This window comes from Mycetomoellerius zeteki, unplaced genomic scaffold, assembly GCF_001594055.1.
Source record: "Mycetomoellerius zeteki isolate Tzet28-1 unplaced genomic scaffold, Tzet1.0 scaffold426, whole genome shotgun sequence".
NCBI lineage: Eukaryota > Metazoa > Arthropoda > Insecta > Hymenoptera > Formicidae > Mycetomoellerius > Mycetomoellerius zeteki.
Genome location: NW_017257421.1, coordinates 374,364 through 398,970, shown reverse-complemented (window position 1 = coordinate 398,970; position 24,607 = coordinate 374,364). Strand labels below are relative to the sequence as shown.

General features: G+C 32.5%; 3 protein-coding genes across 3 annotated transcripts in view; all 3 read right to left on the bottom strand.

Moving 5' to 3' along the window:
• Window positions 1-4,868, bottom strand: part of LOC108726482 (uncharacterized) — a 7,535-nt gene extending 2,667 nt beyond the window's left edge. Inside the window, 7 exon segments of the mRNA XM_018454087.1 lie at window positions 333-514; window positions 1,892-1,927; window positions 2,004-2,136; window positions 2,221-2,357; window positions 2,590-2,680; window positions 3,706-3,830; window positions 4,728-4,868. Of these exon segments, the coding sequence (XP_018309589.1) occupies window positions 333-514; window positions 1,892-1,927; window positions 2,004-2,136; window positions 2,221-2,357; window positions 2,590-2,680; window positions 3,706-3,830; window positions 4,728-4,868 (845 nt within the window).
• A 573-nt stretch (window positions 4,869-5,441) lies between these two features.
• On the bottom strand, window positions 5,442-24,311 carry LOC108726481 (uncharacterized). Its single transcript, XM_018454086.1, is given in 23 exon segments — window positions 5,442-5,498; window positions 5,573-5,688; window positions 5,691-5,704; window positions 5,858-5,948; window positions 5,951-5,993; window positions 6,083-6,173; window positions 7,763-7,884; window positions 10,899-10,989; window positions 11,551-11,812; window positions 12,375-12,492; window positions 12,650-12,766; window positions 12,896-13,040; window positions 14,592-14,638; window positions 14,715-14,847; window positions 14,996-15,132; window positions 15,265-15,355; window positions 15,810-15,867; window positions 16,473-16,590; window positions 16,725-16,844; window positions 20,807-20,897; window positions 22,290-22,551; window positions 23,684-23,801; window positions 24,160-24,311. Coding segments are annotated over 23 exon segments (2,580 nt in total). The 5' UTR covers window positions 24,298-24,311.
• The window catches only part of Ssdp (Sequence-specific single-stranded DNA-binding protein), a 31,603-nt gene continuing 22,528 nt past the window's right edge, over window positions 15,533-24,607 (bottom strand). Inside the window, exon 15 of the transcript XR_001936805.1 lies at window positions 15,533-15,548. The gene's annotated coding sequence lies outside the window, so the exon portion shown is untranslated. The remainder of the gene's footprint in view (window positions 15,549-24,607) is intronic.

The following is a 24,607-nucleotide window of genomic DNA, read 5'->3' as shown; positions in this document are numbered from 1 at the left end:
CTCTCTCTCTGTCACTTACCTTGCAGAGATTCGTTTTCTTCATACGTCGTAACTTGACGGATAAATTTCACACTTCACGTTTCCATGTGACAAATTAATGTCAAGTAATGAAACAGAGTTTGTTTTTCTTTTAAAGATAGTATCTGAAGATATAATATATATACAGGGTGTCTGGTAGCGACCGCAAAATATTTCGTGCGTGGGTAGAACAGACTACACTGAGTCGAAAAGTCCTGTACCATTTTGCGGTGTCAGCAATAGTTAAGGAGATATTAACGATTTAAAGATAACCGAATAAAAGCGTCCGGTCGGCCTACTACTGCCGAATGTACAACCCACCGGCCACGATCGCACGGCGCGCGGGCCGCTGGGAGTGGGGATGGCCTATCAGGCGCATCGTGCCGTTCGAGCTTAGTGGCTCGCGGCGGTCAGCGGGATGCTTGCCCCACTCCCCGCGATCGGTGGGTTGTACATTCGGCAGCAATAGGCCGGTCGGACGCTCTTTTTCGATTATCTTTAAACGTTAATATCTCCTTAACTATTGTTGACACCGCAAAATGGTACAGGACTTTTCGACTCAGTGTAGTCTGTTCTACACACGCACGAAATATTTTGCGGTCGCTACCAGACACCCTGTATACATTCGCTTATAGGTACTTTATACAGATAATGCTTGTAAAATAAAAAGAATATAAATACGTAGCATTATTGCCTACGGTGTCAGTTTTGGATCCTATTTTGTCAGAGCTCATTTTTACTTACCTTACGAAAAAATTAATTATTGCAAAATTGCAAACAGTATTATAAAAACTGCATATACTATCTGATAGAAGACACTTTTCAGTTTGTACTTACGTTTTTAAAGTTTTGTTATCTCTAAAGTTTTTTTATCTTTTGTTTAAGAAATATTGTCTAAAAACAAAGTGGCATGTTGGTATCGGCGACTTTCCTCTATATATATTGCATATATATCGTTGACTTCGCGAGCATCATGATTGATCGGATATGAATCCTATTCTATTTTACAAGATTTGTACAAGATTCCTATAAGATCTGATTAAAATTAGTGAATTTGCGAACCAAATTTCATGTTCAAAACGATAGGATTTTTCTATCGTTTTCTATCAACGTTTTTATCGGGGCAAAGCTGCTTTCTCTACTGAATGCAGCCAATGAGAGAAATATACGCTATGATTATTACACACTCACTGCAAAGCCTTTCGATGAGCGGAAATCGATATCACGACGTTTTTGTGATACATAGCATCCCGATAATTAATCATACTTTTTTTCATAGCTCTACGCTTATGTGACACGTGATCAAATATAAATCTATAAGTTTTTACAGATTTTACGCAAAACATTGTTATGAGAGTTTTTGCAAATTAATTTCTGTCCCTTGCAAGCGAATACACAAGAGAGTTAGAAACTATTATCATATTATATTTACTTTTACATATAGAGCATTTTATTTGTTTTCTAACTATATGAGAAATACAACCTTGATCAAAAATATTAGACATTTTATTAATCAGTATTTATAGGTTTGGCTAAAAAATCAATTTATGGTATCTGTCGTAAATTATTTTTTTTTTAAATTCCTATAATGACAGTAATTAATAGATAATAATGCAGAGTAAAAGAAATCCAAATAAGTGAAAAAAATATGTATGTCTAATATTTTTGGCTGTATATGTGGTCTTTCTTTATACATATTCGAGATACACTTAACAGGAGCTAATTTTAAGTATATATTTAATAAAGAAATAATAAACAATATAATTAAAAGTGTATAATTATAATAGAAGAATTAAAGACAGATGGTATTATTTTCTCGACAAGTGCCACCACGTAATATCGCGGGATGTACACGGAATTACTAAATGGATGCAAGCACCGTAAGGTATGACATCGAAGTTTGTAGAACCTTCAAAACAAGAGCATTATATCTCGTTAAAGAAACTCTATGTATAACAAGCACACGATAATTCTGCGCTTATTACCGTGGTAAAGCTCTTCAAGGAGAAAATGTACATCTTGCCGGCGCTTAAGAAACTCGGTCGTATACTTTTCATCATCACCATCACGATTAGCTTTTGCGATCTCATGGATACTTCGTACCAGGTACTGCTGTATCTGCCACATTTCAAAGAAATTGAATGCGAAAGTTCATACAAAATTCTATTTTCTTTTTGCTTTTAAGTATCTCAAATCACTTACATTTTATCGCACGTCTGTATACTATGATCTATTAGCTTCTGTCCTTCAAAACAGAGACAAAATAAATGGAACAGTTGACCGACAACGTACAACACGTATCTTATTGATGTTAAAGTATCGCCGTTCTGCTGTGTCAACTTTAATATAAAAAAAATACAATTTAAAATAATGTATATTTTCTAAATTCTTGTATATCTTCTAAATTCTTTGAAGTGAAATTTCATTCTATAGAATGAAAATTATAGCAGTCTTTAGTAAAGTGTAGTTCAATTTTTAATCTTGGAAGATAAGATTTAACTCTTCAGAGTGAATTTCATCCGAAAGTTTTAGAAAATATGAAAAACAGTTTTATCATAAATAAATACATACTTGCAGCAAAGTAATACTTAATCCTATGGTTACCACGATCATTTGTGCGGCGAAAGGTATAGTGAAGATATTTTCGATAAGTTCCACAAACCTATGGTAAACGGGAAATAAAATAAACGTAAAAGGAATCTGCGCAAAAATAGTTTCATCTTTAAATGGAGAATATTTTGTATTTTTTTTTTCATATACGATGTTACACTTACTTTAAAGCATCTTGATGTTTGTTTACAAAGAATGCTATTCTTTCGTGATAAGTGTCACTACAATTGTTTGCAATCTTCATTGTTTTGTCACCTTTATTAAATAGATTTTCGAAATAGAATCTGTAAACAGTTTGTACAACTCCTTTCTTTCTCTCCCTCTCTTTTTCTCTTTTAGTTTTGACATTCCGGATAAATTGTAAAAGTATTTTGATACTGGATTGGTGCAAAAGAATCGAATCATATTTTTCAAATAAAGTCGAAAGTGAACTTTCAGCAAAAATTGCCGCAGATTTTATTCTTTCCTTTATCTGAAGGCAAATTTTTCGATTCCTTTTTGTTCAAAGAACTTTAATTTTATTATTTTATATAAAATATAAAATTAAATAATTTGATACATTTATATATGAAATCACTGTAAGTAATTTTATTACTTTTCGTAGGAAGCTTGATAAGAAATATATTTTTTCTGCACATCAAGCTTACAAGTTTCCTTACCCGACCAAAGCAAACATGCTACAAACATGCTCGATAAAAGTCACAAACATACAATCGTGAGCGACTAATCCGGCCACAATGATTTCCCAAGCAATGATGGAATGCCACAAGATTTTATAGAAATATTCCCGAAGTTCCACGAAATAGTATCCTGGATACGGGGGTATTATGGGACGGGATTCATTAAGAGGCCATACGGCGTCAAGTACGAATGGCACAAGAGACAATGACATAAACGTAGTTACCGTTAACATGCAATATACTGCAATGGACAAAGTATAAATCATGATTTTGAACGTGCATTGGAGATTCGGAGTATTTAGATAGTGAAAAAGATATCACTAATATAAAGCAATTTGTGAAAAAGGAAATGTATATGTTTTGGAAATAAAACAGTATAGAGCATCCCTCTCATCGCTTCTCACCCGTATACACCACACAAAATCGTCTACTGTTCTGTGCGTATAATTTCATAATCTCGTATTCTTCGGGAGTTTTCAATCCCTCCCAGTCGGTGAATAAATGTTGAGTGAGGCTTTTGATCTGACAAAGTGGATATTATCAATTTTAAATAAAATAACATTTATAGAAGTGTAATAATTGTATATAAAAATTTTTTAAATTATTCAAATTTTCTCTTAATTTTCTACAGGGTGTCCCATGGGAATGTGTTGAAACTAATCAGCTGTCGTTTTCGAAGGTATTCAGTTATCCAAAAAACAACAATTGCGCTGAAAAGAGGAAAGTCTAGAATTTTTAATGAGTAAAAATAAAATTTAACAAAATGTTTCATTTAATTTTATTAATGAAGAATATACTCATAATCCCAAAGAATAATTTTTTCAGAGGTATCATCATCTGAATTTGTACAAAACGCAATTTTTTTACGAAAGTTCGTAAAACTTTTTCTAACATATCATTTTAAAATATTGCTAATAACTTTCTAAATAGCTGCTACTAAATTTGAAGCTGTTTTTCGATCTTATCTGCGATTTTATATATAATTTTAGAGCTTACTTGATTTTAGCATAATTTTTCATCAATAAAATTAATTGCTACACAAAAATTTTGGTAAATTTAATTTATACTCATTAAAAATTGTAAACTTTCCTTTTTTCAGCTCAATTTTTGTTTTTTCAATAACTAAATATCTTCGAAAATGACAGCTGATTAGTTTCAACACATTCCCATGGGACACCATGTACTTTCAAAATCGAACAAATTGAAATATTTATAATTGCTTAATTAGAATATACCGTCCGAATATTTAATTGAAACGTGTACACCTTTAGCAAAGAAGAACATGTCAGTACATACGATGTCATCCCCTCAAAAATACATTGCAAATTTTTCTTGCACATAAATTGATAACTAAACTGAAATTATTGTCGTTTATCATTCTTACGATAGATCCTTCTTTTGAACGTTACATCAATTTACCTGCGGAACGAGTACCGTCAGTATAGTTATAGTCATTACAGCAACGCGAAATATCCTTGCTTTCAGTTTCAAATACGGCCATGTACCGGTGAGCGATGATATTTTGTAGACGATATTATAGTAACGCTTCCAGGTCTCCATAATTCATAGAAAAAACGATACCGCGTTTTCGACGTCGCGAAGGAGACTAATTTTGAACTTTCGTACGACTGATCACTCACCCTCTGATATCAGACGTCAATTAAAATGATATCCTCTTGCGCTAAAACTGCTGTACATAGTCTATTCTCACGAAATAACTTTATTGCATGCTATGTCAATCGACGACTGGACATAGAATTTATAGGAACAGGTGGTATTTGATTCTTTGACATTAATAATGTAGACCCTCAATAATGAACGGCTCGTTTTGCAAGTTCCCTCCGGAGTGTACGTATCGATGAGAATGAAATAGTGCGATGAAATGAGTACTCTCTTTTGACAGAGAAAGAGACTCTTGTAAGTGGCGTGAGTGTTCGAGGCCTCCGGAAGAGATCGGGAGGGAAAGCTTTTTATTCGCTTAGCAATATAATAGCAAAATAAAATTTTATTACTTTTGCTTCGTTACATAATAACAAATATAAACATTATTTTACTCGATGTATTATTTGTAATTGTATACTTCTATGGAACAGGGATGTTTTACTACATGCTACCATTATCGCCGGATATCGATCATGACACGTCAAAGGACGACAGTAACGTAAAGTACGACATCGAGCTTTGCACGACCTAAATGAAAACAAGGTTCTTTTTGATTTGCATTTTTATATTTTTTATAGCGCTTGTCGTGTTAATTGTTTTACCGTCGTGAAATTTTCTAGAGAAAACACGTACAGCTTGCCGGCGGACAAGACACTAGCCTCGATACTTTTTCTCATCACGAACATGAGCAGTCTTTGTTCCTTCACGGGTATAGTAACCACGAGCCATGATATCTATAAAATTATCATTATACATATAAAATGAGTACAGTAGAAGTTTATTGATTGCAAACAAATGATTAAATTCTTGTAAAAGTTTTTATAGAAAATATATACTCGTCTTTTTCATGTCGATCAATTTATTTTCAACTTAATACCGTCTCTTACATCTTGTCGCAAGTTTCGAGACTATGATCTATCACTTTTTGTCCTTGGAAGCTGAAGCAGAACAAGTGAAACAATTGACCAAAAATAAAAGAAAGTACCTCATCGCTTCCGCTAAATCGTGCAGCTGTATCGAGAGCTTTAAGGCGAGAATGATAAAGTCTTGTTTTAATCTCTTATTAACATTATAAGATTCTCGTATTTGGTAGCTATTCGTAAGTCACTCACTTGTACTAAAGTAATACTCAAGCCAATTGTAACGATCAGAAGTTGCACAGCGAACGATATTGTAAAGGTACTCTCAAGAAATTGAGTGAATCTGTGATAAGGATATAATAATGACGACTGGTTTCTTTGTGTATTTCTTTCTCGTTCTTTTGAACAAAATGTATTTTGAAAATCTGCTCCTCAAATTAATGTTGTAACATTCTTTAATATGATTGGTTTATACATTTAGATTCAGTAAGGATCTAAAGGCAGGATCAATCACATTAACGAATTTTGCAACATCCTGATAAAAAAAGTTGATAGAGAACGATTGAGAACGATAGGATTTCTATCAATTTGTTTTATATAAGTTTATATCATTTTCTATCGTTGACCTCGCGAGCATCACGATTGATCGGATATGAATCCTATTCTACAATATTTGTACAAGATTCCTAGATAGTACAAGATTTGATTCAAATTAGTGAATTTACGAACCAAATTTCATATTCAAAACGATAGGATTTTTCTATCGTTCTCTATCAATGTTTTTACCGAGGCATTTGTAAAGCTGCTTTCTCTGCTGAATGCAGCCAATGAGAGAAATATATGCTATGATCATTACACACTCACTGCAAAGCCTTTCGATGAGCGGAAATCGATATCACGACGTTTTTGTGATACATAGCATCCCGATAATTAATCATACTTTTTTTCATAGCACTACGCTTATGTGACACGTGATCAAATCTAAATCTGTAAGTTTTTACGCAAAACATTGTTATAAGAGTTTTTGCAAATTAATTTCTGCAGTCTCTTGCAAACGAATACACAAGAGAGTTAGAAACTATTATTATATTATATTTACTTTTAGATACAGAGAATTTTATTTGTTTTCTAACTATAAGAGAAATTTGATCTCGCTTTCAGAAAAAATAATCATTACCCAACAACGGCGAAAAGACCGCAGATGTGTTCGACGTAAACAAAAAACATGCTATCGTGTGCGATTAATCCAGTCATACACATGCTGCTGGTAAATAACATATGGAGAAAAATATAGTAGAAATACTGATTTTCGTCAACGAAATAGTACGCCGGATACGGTAGCATTATAGGACGGGAAGTATTCAATGGAAATACTTTATCCAAGACGCGTGGTACGAGAGAAGTTGTTGTAAATATAATGGTAGACACGTAAACCAACGCTGCAACAAAGACAAAAATTGTAAAAACGAACTTCTATTAAAATTATTTTTTCATTAAAGATTATGCCACTAAAATATTTTATATTTTATTTTTATAAGTGTGTCTATATTTCTTCTTCAGAATTTTTCTCTTTTAAAATCCCTATTTAGTCTATATACAATATAAATGTTCCTTTTTGTCAAATATTTGACAGAATGTCTTAATTATTTTAACAAAATAAAATTGTTTTTTTCAATATATTTTTCTTAGTTTGATTGGAGATTTTCTCTAGAAAAAAAGTTTTTTCTTTGTGCAACGTTTCTTATACATTGAAATAAGTCAGTCAAATTTTATTGATATGTTTTTTGTAACTAGGTAAAAAAATATTTCTATTTCCATTTTTATTTAATTTAAACACATTCGAACATAAACAACACATATTATTTTATTTTAATTTTTTAATTACACAAAAAAGTAAATTTCGTTGATTCTCAACTAAAATCAAGCTATTACTTACATCCGTATATCAGCGCGTACCATCTGCCTTTCTCGGCATACTTTCTCATAATGTCGTGTTCTTCCTTAGTTTCGAGCATATCCCAGTCTAAGAATAAGCGATCTGTGAGATCTTTAATCTAGAAACATCAGCGATATGTGTTTGATATTTATTATAGAATGTAATATTCTCAATAGTTGTAACAACATCGTCAACAAAGTCTAAGATTTTGCAACGCAGCTATTTTTTCGTGGCTTCACGAGTAGAATTTAATAAAACGTACTTTTTTGCTGTTAAAATGATACGTGAAAATTTTCAATAAAATCATCATTCCTAACATATAAACAGGTAAAGTTTCGTAGATACACTGCGCGGTTTCGCATACGCCAAATCTTGCCCCCTGAAAACAGATTCACGGAAGAAAGAAGAATAAAGTTATTTTAGAATTATTAAAGTACTTCAATTATGCATCTTGTTATCAATCATTGCAATTATCTTGTTAATTGTGACTTCAGAAGCGAGAAAAACATAAAGAAAATTCTTGCAAATTTTATTAAAATGTGAATATTTTTTAATAAAACAACATTTGCCAATAGAATAGGTTTGCAAAATATACCAAAAACTCTCCTAATATTCCGGTAATCAATAAGTAATATTTAAAATTAAATTATGACCCTGAAAATGAAACAAGCTATATGACAACTGTCGAATTGAAATAAACATGATTTGATTCTATTCCAAGATAGTAATGTTCTGTTTATTTTACAAGTGTATTCTATCAAATGAAAATATCGTTTTCTTGAAAAATATTTCTATTTTAATATACTTTACAAGAATTTTAATTAAGTATGTGTTCGCTTCCGACGTCATCAATCTAAAGATTTGTGAGTGATTTGGACAAGCGCAGAATTGTAACAAATTTCTTCTGTTTCTTTCCTCTCCAAAAAAAATTCTTGACAACAATTAATGTTACCTGTGGAACGAGTGAAGTAGCTGCGAGTATCATTATAAATGTAAAGCAAATTAGCTTTTTTTTTGGCTTCTGATAAGGCCACTGACCGACTAACATAAGGTACTTTTTATTGATATCGTAATAATAACTTCTTCTAGTTTCCATACTTACATAAAACGGTCTCCTCGGCACTGTAATGCCGTCTGAATTTCGAAACTTCTCTCGGAAAATATTTTTTTCCGTAATAAAAGCCGGTTATAAGTAAATTAATATTGCAAATCCTCCTCTCCACAACACGCACGTTCTCTTCCCATTGTCGAGGTGCACGATTTTAAAACGATCATGTGGCTTTTCTTAACTGACAGGCACTTTCGCTAAGTATATGTTTCATGTAAATACAATAGGTATTAATAGTAGGTGTGAGTGAACAGCTGACCCTTTCAGAAATATGGTTGGAATTACGAGTGTATTGAGTACGCGCTGGAACATACGATAGACATTTGGAATCACATTGAATTACATCGAACAGTTTCCTTTCGGACAGTACATGTATTTACCTGCGAGACTATACTTGCTAGGGCAATGTAGAATGTCTTTATTTTCAGTTTCTGATACAGTCACGTATCGGTAAGCGATGATGCTATAGACGATATCATAATAATTGTTGTCGGTCTCCATAACACTTAATAATTACAGAAACAGTGTAGTATCTTCGATAATGCAAAGACAACTAATTTCGTACCTTTCGATCTAATTTTGAATTTGTCATTCTTCGAGATATAAATAAAAAACTGTTTTTGGAAAGTAACATAGATATAAATAACACAATTTTCTGCATATCGCACAATGTTCCATCCGACTAATGGATTTTACAATCATAGGTAATATATGTTCCTTTGACAATAATGTAGCTCCATTAATAAAAACGGCTTATTTTACAAATTACCTCGATCAAAATAAAATGATGCTACAAAATAAGTACTTTTTATTGGATAGCTTTTGCATACTTCTGCATATCGTTTAATTTTAAGCCTTCGAGGAAGATCGATAGGAAAAACTTTCTGGTTATTCAGAAATTATCGATAGAGAAATAAAGTTATATTATTTTTATTTTATTAAAAAATAGCAAATATAAACATTATTTTTTATTCATTGCACAAATTATAATATTATATTTCTGTGGAATACTTTAGGGATATTTTACTACATGCCATCATAATCGTCGGATATCGATCATGACACGTCAAAGGACGATAGTAATGTAAAGTACGACATCGAACTTTGCACGACCTAGACGAAAATAAAATTTTATATATCTTTTTGATTTGCATATTTTTATGATACATGCTATATTCATTGTTTTACCGCTGTAAAATTTTCTAGAGAAAATATGTATATCTTTCCAGCGGTTAAGACACTAGCATCGATACTTTTTCTCATCACGAACAAGAGCAATCTTTGTTCCTTCACCGGTATTGTAAACCACGAACATCGAAATCTATAAAATTATACTACCATTACTACTATTATACATACAAAATAATAAATAAGGATATAATCTATTGATTGCAGGGAAAGATCAAATTTTTATAAATATTTCTTTATGTTTAATATCAATCAAACAGTTAATTCATTTTTTATTTAACCTGGAAATAGTCACCTAATTTTTTTTATGTAAATAATCACACATAAAGTGTTTTTATATTCTAATTATAAAATGATTATTATTAACAACATATTATGTATATTACTGATTGTTTTTTTATTTAGTATTTTAGAAGAGGAGTATATAAATATAGATTTAATCACAATTTTCTAAAAAAATAAAAAAGATAGAATGAAACAAATATTAAACAGAATAAGTACGTTATAAATAGCTTATTATGAATTTATTTCTAAAAAAAAGTGAAGATTTTAATTTAATACAACTTTTTGCGGATTTTCAAAGGAATTGCATATTCGGGTTATTGCCTCTTACATCTTATCGCAAATTTCGAGACTATGACTTATCAGCTTTTGTCCTTCGAAGCTTAAGCAGAACAAGTGAAACAATTGAGCAATAATAAAGACGAAGTATCTCATTGCTTCCGCTAAGTCGTGCAACTGCATCGACAGCTTGAATTGCAAGAAATATAAAATCCTGTTTTAATTTTTTATTATATTACAGAATTCTACTTGCCTATTCTATATACGTAACTCACTTGTACTAAGGTAATGCTCAAGCCAACTGTAACGATCAGGAGTTGCACAGCAAACGATATCGAAAAGGTATCTTCGAGAAGTTTTACAAATCTAGAGTAAGAATATGATACTAATGAGGTAATAACGAGTCATTAGTAATGACAACTAAAATGCTGTGTTCCGAAAGCGCAATACATCTTTCTATCTTTATCATTTATTAGAAAATAAGGAAATGCATTGAAAATGCTCGGAACGCATCCTAAAATTGTCTAAATAAAAATCAAACAAACGCATTGTTTATCATAGATCATTCTAGTTAAATAGCATTGAGATTAAAAGAAAAATGTGCTATATTATTACACACTTACTGTAAAGCTTTTCGATGAACGCGAATCGAAACAATAACATTTCTATGATACTCATTATCCAGACAATCGATTAGACTTTTTTCCGTATTACTACGTTTATGTGACACATGCTCAAATCTAAATCTGCAAGTATTCGCGCAAAACAACATTATTAGAGAACTTTTGAGAATTAACTTCTGCTTCCTTCCAAGTAACGTACAAAAGCTAAAACTATTATTACGTTATATTTATTCCTCGGTACAGAGAATTTTATTTATCTCCTAACTAGAAAAGTGATCTTCCTTTCGGTATAAATAATCATTACCTAACGACGGCGAAAAGGCCGCAGATGTGCTCGACGTAAGTAAAAAACATGCTATCATGCGCGATTAATCCAGTCATACACATGCTGCTAGTAAATAACATATGGAGAAAAATATAGTAGAAATACTGATTTTCGTCAACGAAATAGTATGCCGGATATGCTAACATTATAGGGCGGGAAGTATTCAATGGAAATATAATATCCAAAATGCGTGGCACGAGAGAGGTTGTTGTAAATGAAATGGTAGACACGTAAACGTACGCTGCAACGAAGACAAAATTTATCAAAATGAGTATTTATTTTAAAGAATTATTTTTTAATTAAGAATTATAATGTTGAAAATATTTTATTTTTATAAATATGTATATTTCGTCAGAACTTTTCCCCTTTAACATCTATTCAATATATGTTTCTTCTATCAAGTAAAATGTTTGGCAGAATGTCTCAATATTTTTTATTGTAACAAAATAAAACTGTACATTCAAATATTTTCAGCTCGCGCTAACTGTGTGTTTCAAGAATTTTTTTCTAGAAACAAAATAAAAGTTCTTTTCTGTACAATGTACATCTTTTATACTTTGATATAAAAGTTGATAAAGTATTTTGATATCTTCTTTGTAATTATTTTGGAATATTTTAATTAACTTAATGTTTTTAATTAATTTAAACACTAATCCAAGTGTCAAAGAAAATATAATATATTATCTTTAGACCACATACGCGGTCTAAAAATGATATTATAAAATATATTATCTTTATTTTTTAATTGTATAAGGAAATGAATTTTCCTTTCATTTCTTAATTAAAACCAAGTAATTACATACAGCCATATATCATCGCGTACCATCTGCCGTTTTGAGCATACTTTCTCATAATGTTGTGTTCTTCCACAGTTTCGAGCATATCCCAGTCTACGAATAAGCGATCTGTGAGATCTTTAATCTACAAACATCAGCGATATATTCGATACCTCAGATGTAATATTCTCAACAAACAGATATATAAAATTTCGTCAAGAAGATCTCTTTTGAAAAGGAACTATTCGTGTCTGTAACTTAGAACTAGAAATGTCGATACCATTCATATTAATTGAACATACTTTTTGGCTGTTAAATTGATACGTGAAAATTTTCACCAAAATCATCACTGTCAGCATATGTGGTGGTAAAGTTTCATAAATACACTGTGCGTTATCGCATACGAAAAATTTTGCTATCTGAAAAATGCGATTATATTCATTTGTAATTTTAATTAATAAATAGATTATTCGAATTGAAATAATAAACTTCTGTTACATTAATTTCTTTCTTTCCTAAAATAAAAATCTCGATTATGTTTACGTTACCTGTGGTACAAGTGCAGAAGCATCAAGGAAGAGTATAAAAATCAAGAAACACAAACTCTCTTTCAACTTCTGATAAGGCCACTGGCCGACTAACATCAGATACCACTTACTGATATCGTAATAGTAATCTCTACTATGTTCCATACTTCACAAAGAAGTAGTCAGTGTCGCGAATTTCGAGACTTCCCTCGAAAGAGCTTTTTTTCATGATAAATGTCAGTTATAAATAAATCAACATTTTAGATACTGTTCTATACATTCATGTTCTTTCCATGATCGCACAATTGCATAATGCTGGCGACAGGCATTTACGATAAGTATACATCTCGCAGAGGTATAACAACTTAAGTAATGATAGACGTGAGTGGATAGCGTTTGACAGCTAACTTTGAGAAATTCTATACCGTCTGAATTACGAGAATCTATACATATATCTATTATATGTATAGATTCTGAATACGCTGGAGAGTACGAAGTATTTTTTTAACTCCTATACTGAATAATTCAAGTCCTCGAGCTACTATTTGCGACAGATAGAAATCGACGATATTATTGCAATAAACTTTGGCTAGTGTAGTTTTATTTTCTCGATTATATATGGAGAAATGTTATATAGTGACTTGTTAATTCAATTTACTACTAACATCACGCGAAAATGAGAACATGCAAAACGCAAAACTTGGTATATGATAGATGTATGTATAGATGTTATTTATTTAATTATTTTACTATGCCACTGAATGTCATTCTTCATAATAGATATTTTTATAATTAAATTAATTATTATTCTTCATGCGTACGACTTTTTAGGTATATCTCCAAAAATATCAAAGATATATAAAAAATGTTTCATTATACAAAAAATTCACGGTAAAAATGCCTTTGTTTAATCACCTTGTCACGTCCCGATTTTTATGTGAAGCGGCGCCTTCGTGGACCGCGGACGCGGGGCGTCGGGGCTTTTCTCGTCTCGTTCGACGTCGTAAGGAGTGGGGTGGTCGCGATTCTTGGCCGAGCGGAAACCTAGGGGGAAGGCGACGGCGAGTGCCGTCGTTTCGAAGTTTGGGCGACGTTACTAACACAAAGAGACTATAAATTCGGTTTTCGGTAGGGAGTGCACGCCGACGCGGGCGTCCTTTGTCAGGACGCGCGGTACCCTATTTCAACCGAGTTGCGCTCAAAAAAGTGATCTTGCAGTTACAGCGAAAATTATCTAACTACAAAAAATAGCTAAAATAGATAAATTTCTAGCAAGTATTGCGATATTGGATATGTATTGTATCTAATCATATTGGTAAGTGACAGAGATAGAATTTAGATTTGTGTTATAAATTCTATGCGTAAGATACATAATTTTCTATCAGATACAAAAAACAGCTATAATTCTATCTGGAGCAGCAAAAATTTTTTTGCGTGTGCGGTGCCGCGGGAAGGCGGCCGTGTGGTCAGAAGGGGTAGGAGCTTCTGGAAAGTGCTTACGACCAGGGTTGGGCACGTATCAAACTCAACGTATTACACGTGGTTTCATACATGGATGATTTTAAATTATATTTAACAACGATATTTAATAGTGTAAGTAACTCGCTTACACGATGAAAAATTTATTTTGACTGCACAATATTTACTACTATAATATTGTATTTGTGATTGCACAATGCACAATGATACCGTCCGAAACATATTGATCATTAATTACTGGAAAGACGCAAGTACGGTAAAATACGACACAGAAGACTGTAAAACCTTTAAGAGAAAAGCATTCTTCAAAAACTTGAAAAAAATATCGTAATAAAATTTAACATGCAAAAATAATTTTTACCGTGGTGAAGCTCTTCAGAGAAAAGACATAAATCTTGCCGGCGCTCAAAAAATTCGGTTGCATGCTCCTTCGCATCACGTACAGAAGCAATCTTTGCGATTTCGTGGGTATATTGTACCAGGAAGAATTATATCTGCAATTTTGTGTCTCAAAAATCATCGAGTTTTGGTTTAACAATAAAATAAAAATTGTTAAAATAGGATTATTTCTATTAATTGACTTATTCTCATAGATCTAATTCCGATTTATAATAATTTATAAAAATTAAATTGTCATCTTACATCTTGTTGCGCATTTGCAAGCTGTGATCTATCAATTTCTGGCCTTGTAGACTGTAGCAGAATAAGTGGACCAATTGACTAATGACGAATGCCGTATACCTCATCGTTTCCGCGATTTCTTCTATTTGCATCGCAATCTCGGCGATAAATACAATATTTTAATCTCTCCTGGTATTGAGCATGCAAATGCGAGTGATAACGTGACACAATCTATCTCAAAAAGTGCGAGTACCATTATATCAATTGAATTGCAACAAATAGATACGTACTTGTAGCAAGGAAATACTCATCGTAACGGTAACTATCATTATTTGTACGGCGAAGGCAACGCAGAAAGTATTTTCAAGAAGCTCCGCAAACCTATAGTAAGCAAATGTTGTGATATACGTCATTAATTACTTGTTTTTTTATAAAAAGTGCCCATAAAGATTTATAATTTAGAAGAAAGAATTTTTGAACAGTTATTGTAACTATTGTAAAACTAATATTATCAGTAAATAATTAATTTAATAAATATAAATGTTTAAAAATTTTCTCTCTCTCTCTCTCTCTTCTGAAAGAATGCAGGCTTCCATTTGTTGAATTATTCGTCGAACGGCTATCGAACTCTTTCGAATATTCTTATTGTACTAGAAATAGTGATAAATGCATTCTGCTCGTAAATTAAAAGTTTATAATTTTTTAATAAAGCATTTTCGAATACAAGTTTATATGGACTTCATTTATCTACTCGATCTTATTAATACACTGTGTAAGTTATTCTCAACTTTTGCAGACACATTGTACATGTTTTAATTAAATATTGCACTCTCACCGTAAAGCTCGCCGGTGTGCGTATACAGAGTCTGCGATCTTCCGATTCGTCGTCCGGACTTTTATTCATAACGTCGTGATCGTTTTGTGATAAAGTCCCAAATCGAAATCTATAAACAGACGATAATTCCGCTCCCTCAATTAGATGCGATTAAGAGAATAGTAGAGAAATAGCATTTTATGAGTGCTTTCCATTTGGTGACACAAGTCGACACAAATTCTATTATCTAAAGATATCGTTCTATCTTTGTTACTCACTGAATATTAGACAGAATGCTTTTGCCGACTTGTGTCAAATGGAAAGCACTCCACGTCTTACCCAGCCACAGCGAAGATGCTGCAAACGTGTTCGATGTAAACCAGAAGCATGCAATCATGCGCGACTATCGCTGTTACAGATATCTCTAAACTAATGAGAGCGTGGAAGAAAATATAGAAGAAATATTTTTCGCCGTCTACGTAGTAATAGGCCTCGTAAGGCATAAATATGGGTCGGGATTCATTAAGAGGTAATATGACGTTCATTATGGGCGGTATAAGGCTAATTGATATAAACGTACTGGAAACTATGTAATAATATACTGTAACAAAACAAAATAATTATCCATTATCAGTCAAAATAAAAATAAGAATAATCGAACGATTTATCCAGACTTATCCTCACAGCAATATGCCAAAGAAAGCAATCTCGCGTTCGCAGCATACGTTTTCATAATTTCGTACTCCTCCGCGCCTTTCAACTTTTCCCAGTCGCTAACCAGATGATCAGTGAGAATTTTTATCTAGAAACACTCTCAATGAATGTTAAATCTCATCGGACAGTCCGATCGTAAAAGACCGCAATCGCGAATAATAATAAAAATTCAAATAATCATTTTTCGAGCAATATATAACATAAATTTCGGTATTGGCATACTTTGCTCTTGTTAAAGTGGCATGTGTACAGTTTCACCAGAATCATAATCATCAACAAAAGCGCTGGTATTGTTAATAGAATACATCGCGTATTTCCGTTGCATTGAGTAAGTTTGGCCACCTAGAAATATCGTTATTAAAGCTCATTTCAAAAGATATAAATTTTAATTCCCATCTTAAATTCTATAATTTGCGACCATTTTCACGAAATAAAATTCTATTTATTTACATTATAGATTTTCTATGTCATTTATTTATAATTTTACCCAAGGATTTGATTCTTAATGTCAATAAACAGTCAAATTTTGTAACCAAAAATCATCGTTTTGACTTTCATGATATCAAAATATAAAGTCATTTTGAATTTCTCTTAACTTGATATATTTCTTGGGTGTATGCTACTTCAAAATGCATTTCAAAGTGCATTTTATATATTTTATATAGATTTCGTGAAGTCATGAACAGAATTCAAAGAGCTGCGCGGTATGCGGATTATTTTCGTGGTTTGATACCTCATTAAATGCCAACGTTACGTGAACATTGTAGTTCACTTAGAGCGAGAATCCTCATACTGTATCAGGATACTAAACGACGATATTTAACGTGTATCAAGACACAGATAACCCGCAATCCACAAACCAAATAGCTTGTTTAAGGGGGAATCCTACATTAAGTGGCCGAAAACAAGGTGATCCATCGTAATTTTTTTTCATAAGGAAGATTAATGTTTATCGATTTCAAACTTTTTGCATGTTTTAGTATAATTATTGTAGAGTACGTACAAATTTTTATGTGAAAAAAAAGTATTCTAAATAATAAAAACATAAACATTTAGTTTGGCGGTTCGCCACGACGTAACGATTTTGTGGGAATCCTAGCGGCTGTAATTCTTGCCTGAAACAAAAAAAAAAAACTCAAAAAAGGTTTTTAATTCATATAGAATATCATCTTAAGTGAACATAAAAAATTAAAAAAAAAATATATATATATTGCAATTTTGTGCGACTTTAAAGAAAAAAGTTATGATTTTCACTGAGCAGCAGCCGTTTCTTTATGCAAAAAAAATTGTTAATGTTAATTTTTATTTAACTTTTTAGGTTCACCGAGGATGGTTGACTATTAGCTAAAGAATAAGCCCTAAAAGAAAAAAAAAAGTCGGAACAAATACTTTTTTCTCAATCGTTTCCACAAAAAATTGAGGAAAATGCAAAAAACACATTTCTAGAAAAACGCATTTAAAGTTTTCGATTTAGTTCTTGAGTACTTACAAGTGCTTGAAGGCTAATCTATTCCGGGGACATACAATAAACCTTCAGCTTCCTCATGGAACTCGTTTGCAACAATTTGAACCATTCTACGAGCTACTCGGGCCTCTTTCGTGCTGCTAAGTCGTCGGTGTTCTTGTCTGGAAATTCGCTACGCGTCGTACATCTGTACGTAATGTTTGCATTCCGGTTCAATATTAATATCTAATTTATTTATGAATTTTTAACACGGCTGAATCCCTCATTGAAAACACTGGCGGCAATAAAAGCGGCGATTTCGACAATCTTTACACCTGCTTTGGTGCCAGTTTCCAAATTGTCGAATTGAAACTCTCATTCACGTTCTGAGTATGTCCACCTAGACGCGTCAACGGATCTTCATTTGACAGATCAGTGTATATAGGGTTCAAGTGCTTCTCGATATCTGGATGGAGTGGAGAGAGATGATCATAATCCTTCAGTTTACCCGCAGCCTCATACTTTCGATACTGGCACCAACTGTCGGCTCCGACTGGACATTTTTCGCACCGAGGGTTTTCATTCGTTGAGCATAAATGCTCTAACGTTGCTCATATCGCTTTTTCCATGTCGGGCACAGAATTTATGTTTCTTCTTATCGCAAGTCCGTAGTATTTAGTAAACTTGTTGATAAGGACGTCTGTCAGCTTACCTTTACCGCCGAGCGTATGCGTTTTCTTTGCATTTCGGAGCCGCACATCCATCCGTTTTCCCACGTACGACGTTTCCCACAAACGAGTATTCAGACCAGGTATATACAGACGCTGACTTGTTTGACGAACACGTTTTGACATGAAAAGACGCGAAGGATCGAGAGGCGGAGCATGCTGCAGACTTTGCCGCGCGTCTGTATACCTGCGCGTCGTATATACAGCGCTGAATTTATAGCGAAGGATTTGGAATTTCGCTCTAAAATTTTAGTGACATATTTTCGAAGAGTTGTACTACCGATTTATGAAAAAAAAAATCGAATTTTTTGATTCTCTAATGTAGGATCCCTCCTTAAAGAAAATATCCATGAAAGTCTCAAAAGTATCGTAAACAAAATTCTATCCTGAATTTATGTCGTCCAAAGCGAGTTCATCAGATGTAGACAGCATTGTATATCGTACTTTAATTAACTTTTTATGCATTCTATTGATTATTAAATTAGAACTAATACGAATACGTGATAGAAATATGTTATCCAGGTAGAACAACAAGTCAAAATGACGTTAAAGTAAATACTAAATAATTGAAAAGTGACTTTTAGTGATCATTTTGGAGTCATTTTGATATCATTTTGATGCTATAATTTGTTGTTCTGCTTGGATACGAAAACCTTCTCTGGAACCTGTGGAGCGATCAGCGAAACAACGGCTACAGTCAACACGCTCATTCGGAACAACCTCGTTCTCTTTTCTTGATAAGGCCATTGGCCGGCGAGTAACAGCAATTTTTTTGTAACACTAATGCCATAATATTTCTGCGCCGATTCCATTTTCAAAGCAGTGTTTCGCCTTCGGCGACACGCAGTCGACTAAATTTCTCGTCTTGTTATGAGAAACAAATTAATATTTTATCAGGCATGCAGAGGGAATATATTACACACGCGGAACGTAGCAATCTTCTATGCCTCGTAAAAAGTGGGCACAAACGATTGCCTGTCGATGAACGAGGCGATTTTTTTTCCAGGAACATATCGATCTGGATGTCTATGAAGGAAATAAGAGTTCCTGTGACACTGTACGTCTGTATATTTAACTGCAAGATAAAAGCTATGGTGACTGTCATACACATGTATCTTGTAGATTGTTGCGTAATTGCTACATTCAATATTGCTACGAACAATATCGACTAGCGTCTCCAATGTGCAAAATTCACGTTCCATCCTCTTGCGGAAATAATTAGCACGAATGGCGATATGTTCTTCCTTTTTAATTTTTTTTATACGGAAATATATATATTAGGATTGTGTAAAACGACAAAAAATCGAAACGAAAATCTTTTTGGTTAGTATTGACAACAAAATAAAATTTCAATAATTTAAGCTCAATAAATAATAACAAATATATATATTATTTTATTTAATAAATATAATTTGTAATATTACACTTCTGCGAAAAATTTTTTCATTATATATTTCACTGCATGCTGCTTTAATCGTCAGGTATCGATTATGATACGTTAAAGGATGACAGTAATGTAAAGTACGACATCGAGCTTTGCACGATCTAATAAGAACGTTTAAAGATTTTATATGTTTTTTTAAATGTATGTATTTTAGTAATATTTGTCATTGCTTTACCGTTGTAAAATTTTCTAGCGAAAATACATATACTTTGCCGGCAGTCAAGGCACAAGCTTCGGTGCTTTTTCTCATCATGAACAAGAGCAATCTCTGTTTCTTCACAGGTATTTCATACCATGAGCTATGATATCTATACAAAATGACCATTGTACATAAGAAAATATACATGATTAAATTTTTGTAAATAATTCTATAAAAAATACATCTTTTATACCGACTAAGTATTTTCTTTTTATATACATATTATTAATTATATCCAACTAATTAACTCCCAATTTAACCTCTTACATGTTGTCGGAAGTTTCAAGACTATGATTTATCAGTTTTTGTCCTTGGAAGCTAAAGCAGAACAAGTGAAACAATTGAGCCATAATGAAGACAAAATATCTCATCGCTTCCGCTGAATCGTGCAGCTGAGACGAGAGCTTGAACGCGAGGAAGGTAAGATCCTGTTTTAGTTTTGCGTTATGTGTGTTACGGAATTCTCATACTCATCTATTTGTAACTCACTTGTACCAAGGTAATGCTCAAGCAGATCGTAACTAACAGGATTTGCACACCAAACGATACCGAGAAAGTATCTTCGAGAAGTTTAGCAAATCTAAAAATATGATATTGATGACGATTCAAATATTTTTAAGTAAAAATCAAATAAAAATACCGCTTATTATAATTTATCAACGATTATTCTAATTAAACAATAAGAATTTTATTGGACTGTACATTTGAAAAATTATCCTAATTAATTAGCATCGGGAATAATGAAAAAAAAAGGGCTACGACATTATTACGTACTCACTGCAAGGCCTTTCGATGAACGTGAATCGAAATTACAATATTTTTGTAATACACGTAATCCGGACAATCAATCATACTTTTTTCCGTATTACTATGTTTAAGTGATACATGCTCAAATCTGTATCTGCAAGTATTTACGCAACATAACATTGTTATGAGAGTTTTTGAGAATTAATTTCGGTCTCTTTCAAGTGAATGATATACATAAGCTAAAACTATTATTACGTAATATTTACTTCTTGGTAAAATATTATTTATCTTCTACATATAAAAAATGTAATCTTGCTTTTTGTATAAACAATCATTAGGGGAAAGTGGGGGAACTGTGCGCAGTGGGTAATTGTGCGCATCCTGGTTTGGTACTTTTCCAATGGATGACGACATCACGGTGGTGAAATTTTTACGCAGGAGGTCGTCCTCTTAAGATATAACTACAAAAGATACGACGTAAATACGTTGCTACCCAGAGAAATACAAAAAAGTGAAATCACATCTTTTCTTGTTATTTTAGCATTCAGAAAATAAGGTAGTAAATCCGTATTTTTAATTTGCTTATTTAAAGTTGCATACATTATTAAAGTATGGTATTATGTGCGTCTTTTGAGCTGTTATTTGTTAAGTTTGGTTAAGAAATGTTGAAGTAATCGTATTTCATATCGAATCAGATCGCGGCGGGCAACTATGGGCAAGCATTTTGAAATGCGCACAATTACACATCTTTCATATATGACTAGCACTGATTTTTTCGTTTTTTCTTTGCATCATTTTACTTTGCCATTTTATTTTGCCAAAGTCTATGTGCATTATTATTATACTAGTTTTGTATTTTTGCTTAATATATATAATATAATTTAAAATATATTTAATATATATTTATATTGCAATATAATAAATATATTTTCTGATTTCTTTGTCAATATTTTATAATTCATTTATTTCTTACGAATTTGCTTTGAGCATAATTATCCAATCCATCCGCACAATTATCCGACGCGCGAGAAATTTTTTCGCTTTTCCGTTTTTTCCTTTTTGCTAAATACCTTATTGAATGAAAATCTGTTCAATATGAGGATACGTCATGGTAGAAGAATGTTTATAGTTTCTATTTCCATACTCATATCGCTTTGAACTTGGAAAACCATTCCAGGACAATAAATTTCCCTTAGGTGCGCACAATTCATCAACTTTCCCCTACCTAACGATGGCGAAAAGGCCGCAAATGTGTTCGATGTAAGTAAAAAACATGCAATCGTGTGCGACTAATCCAGTTAAACATATAGTAGAACAAATCATCATATGGAGAAAAATGTAGTGAAAATATCGATTTTCGTCCACGAAGTAATACGCTGGATATGGCATCATTATGGGACGAGAAGTATTCAAAGGAACTATGACATCCAAGATGCGTGGCACGAGAGAGGTTGTTGTAAATGAAATGGTAGATATGTAAACATACACTGTAATGAGAACAGAATTAATCGAGTCGTCTATTATTTGTTAAATAAACATTCGATTGCTAAAATTGTTTCGCATTTTCTTCTTATGATGCATCGATTTTTTCAGAACTTTTTTCTTTTGATTTATATTTTTTCTAATGTACCAGTTAGTGCCATGGATATGATCCAATTATTGGACGAAATGACAAAAATTTTCTTAACATTTAAAACTTTTGATGATATACTCACACAAAAAAATATTTTGCTGCTCCAGCTAGAATTATAGCCGTTTTTTGTATCTGATAGAAAATTATGTATTATACGCATAGAATTTATAGCACAAATCTAAATTCTATCTCTGTCATCTATGTGATTAGATGCAATACATATTCAATATCGCAGTACCTGTTAGAAAGAGCCACCGCAAAAATCGCCCGTTTACTGGACCTAGATTTTTGAATCAAATTTTGTGCCAAATGATTAGTCATGATGAGATAATAATTGCATAAAATTTTTAAGTTGAGCATATGACTGGTTTGCGAAATATAAGGAGTCAAAGTTGTGCCTATCCTTTGAGAATGTTTGACACTACTGTGTTTTCATTGCCCTAATATTCAGGTTAAAAAATAGTTCCGACAGTATTTTATTGTTTTTTGGGTCGCTAGTTACGAATCTAAAATCTGAATTCCAAAATTCGAAATGGCGAATCCAATATGGCTAACCGATATTGCGAAATTCAAAATAATCTAGAAAACCAATCATATGCTCAACTTAAAAATTTTATGCGATTATTATCTCATCATTTGACACAAAATTTGCTTCAAAATTAGAGGTTCAGAAAACGGGTGAAAAAATACTTAATTTTGCGGTGGCTCTTTATTATCTATTCCAGCTATTTTTCGTACTTAGATAATTTTCGCTGTAACTGCAACATCACTTTTCGCTGGATATACATTGGTATGACTCTAAATAAATTCGTCTTATTAAATTTGTATAACAACAAATTTACTTACGTATCATTAAAAGTTTAATATCTAAAATTTTGTCATTTCGTCCAATAATTGGGTCATGTTACTAACAATCCACTAACTAGTATTTATTATCTTGTAACAAATAATAAATTTCTTTAGTCTAAAATCAAGAAATTACTCACAGCTGTATATTAACACGTACCATCTGCCATTTTCGGCATATCTTCTCATAATATCGCGTTCTGTTTTAGACTCGAGTATATCCCAATCTATAGATAAGCGATCTGTGAGATCTTTAATCTAGAAACATCACCGATATATTCGACATCTTCAATAGTTACAACATCAACAAAGTCTAAGATTTAACAAAGAAACTGAATTGAAATTATAGATTAACTCAAGATTAGAATATCGAACGTAATAATAAAACGTACTTTCTGGCTATTAAATTGAAACGTGAAAATTTTCACTGGAATAATCGTTGCCAGCAAGTGTGGAGGTACAGTTTCAAAGATACAATGGATGTCATCGCATACGAAAAATCTTGCCGCCTGAAAAATGTGGTTGCATTCACGTATAAGTTTAATTACAAACAAATTATCTGATTGTGTTTGCGAAATCTCTATTTTCTAAAAAAAAAAAAATCCAACGACGTTACCTGTGTAACGAGAACACTGGCATCAAGAATAAGGATCAAGAAAAGCAAACTCTCTTTCGATTTTTGATAAGGCCACTGACCGATTAATGTCAGATACCTTTTACTGATATCGTAATAATGTTCCCTGCTGGGTTCCATACTTCATAAAGAAACTGTCTTCTTGGCACCACAGTGTTGTCTGAATTTCTCGAGGAAGCTTTTCTTGGAAAGTGTTTTCATTCTCGCAATAAGTATCGGTTATAAATAAATTAATATTTCAGATACACCACTCCATACTCATCCTTTCCCTTTCAGGGGAGTAGGGCTACATGGCGATCACGCGAGTTTCCATCATGGATGACAGGCACTTACAATAAGTATAGGTTTCGTATAAATATAACGTAAGTATTAATTGTAAAGTATTAGTGGACAGCATTTGACAGCCGATCTTTTAAGAAATACTGTACGT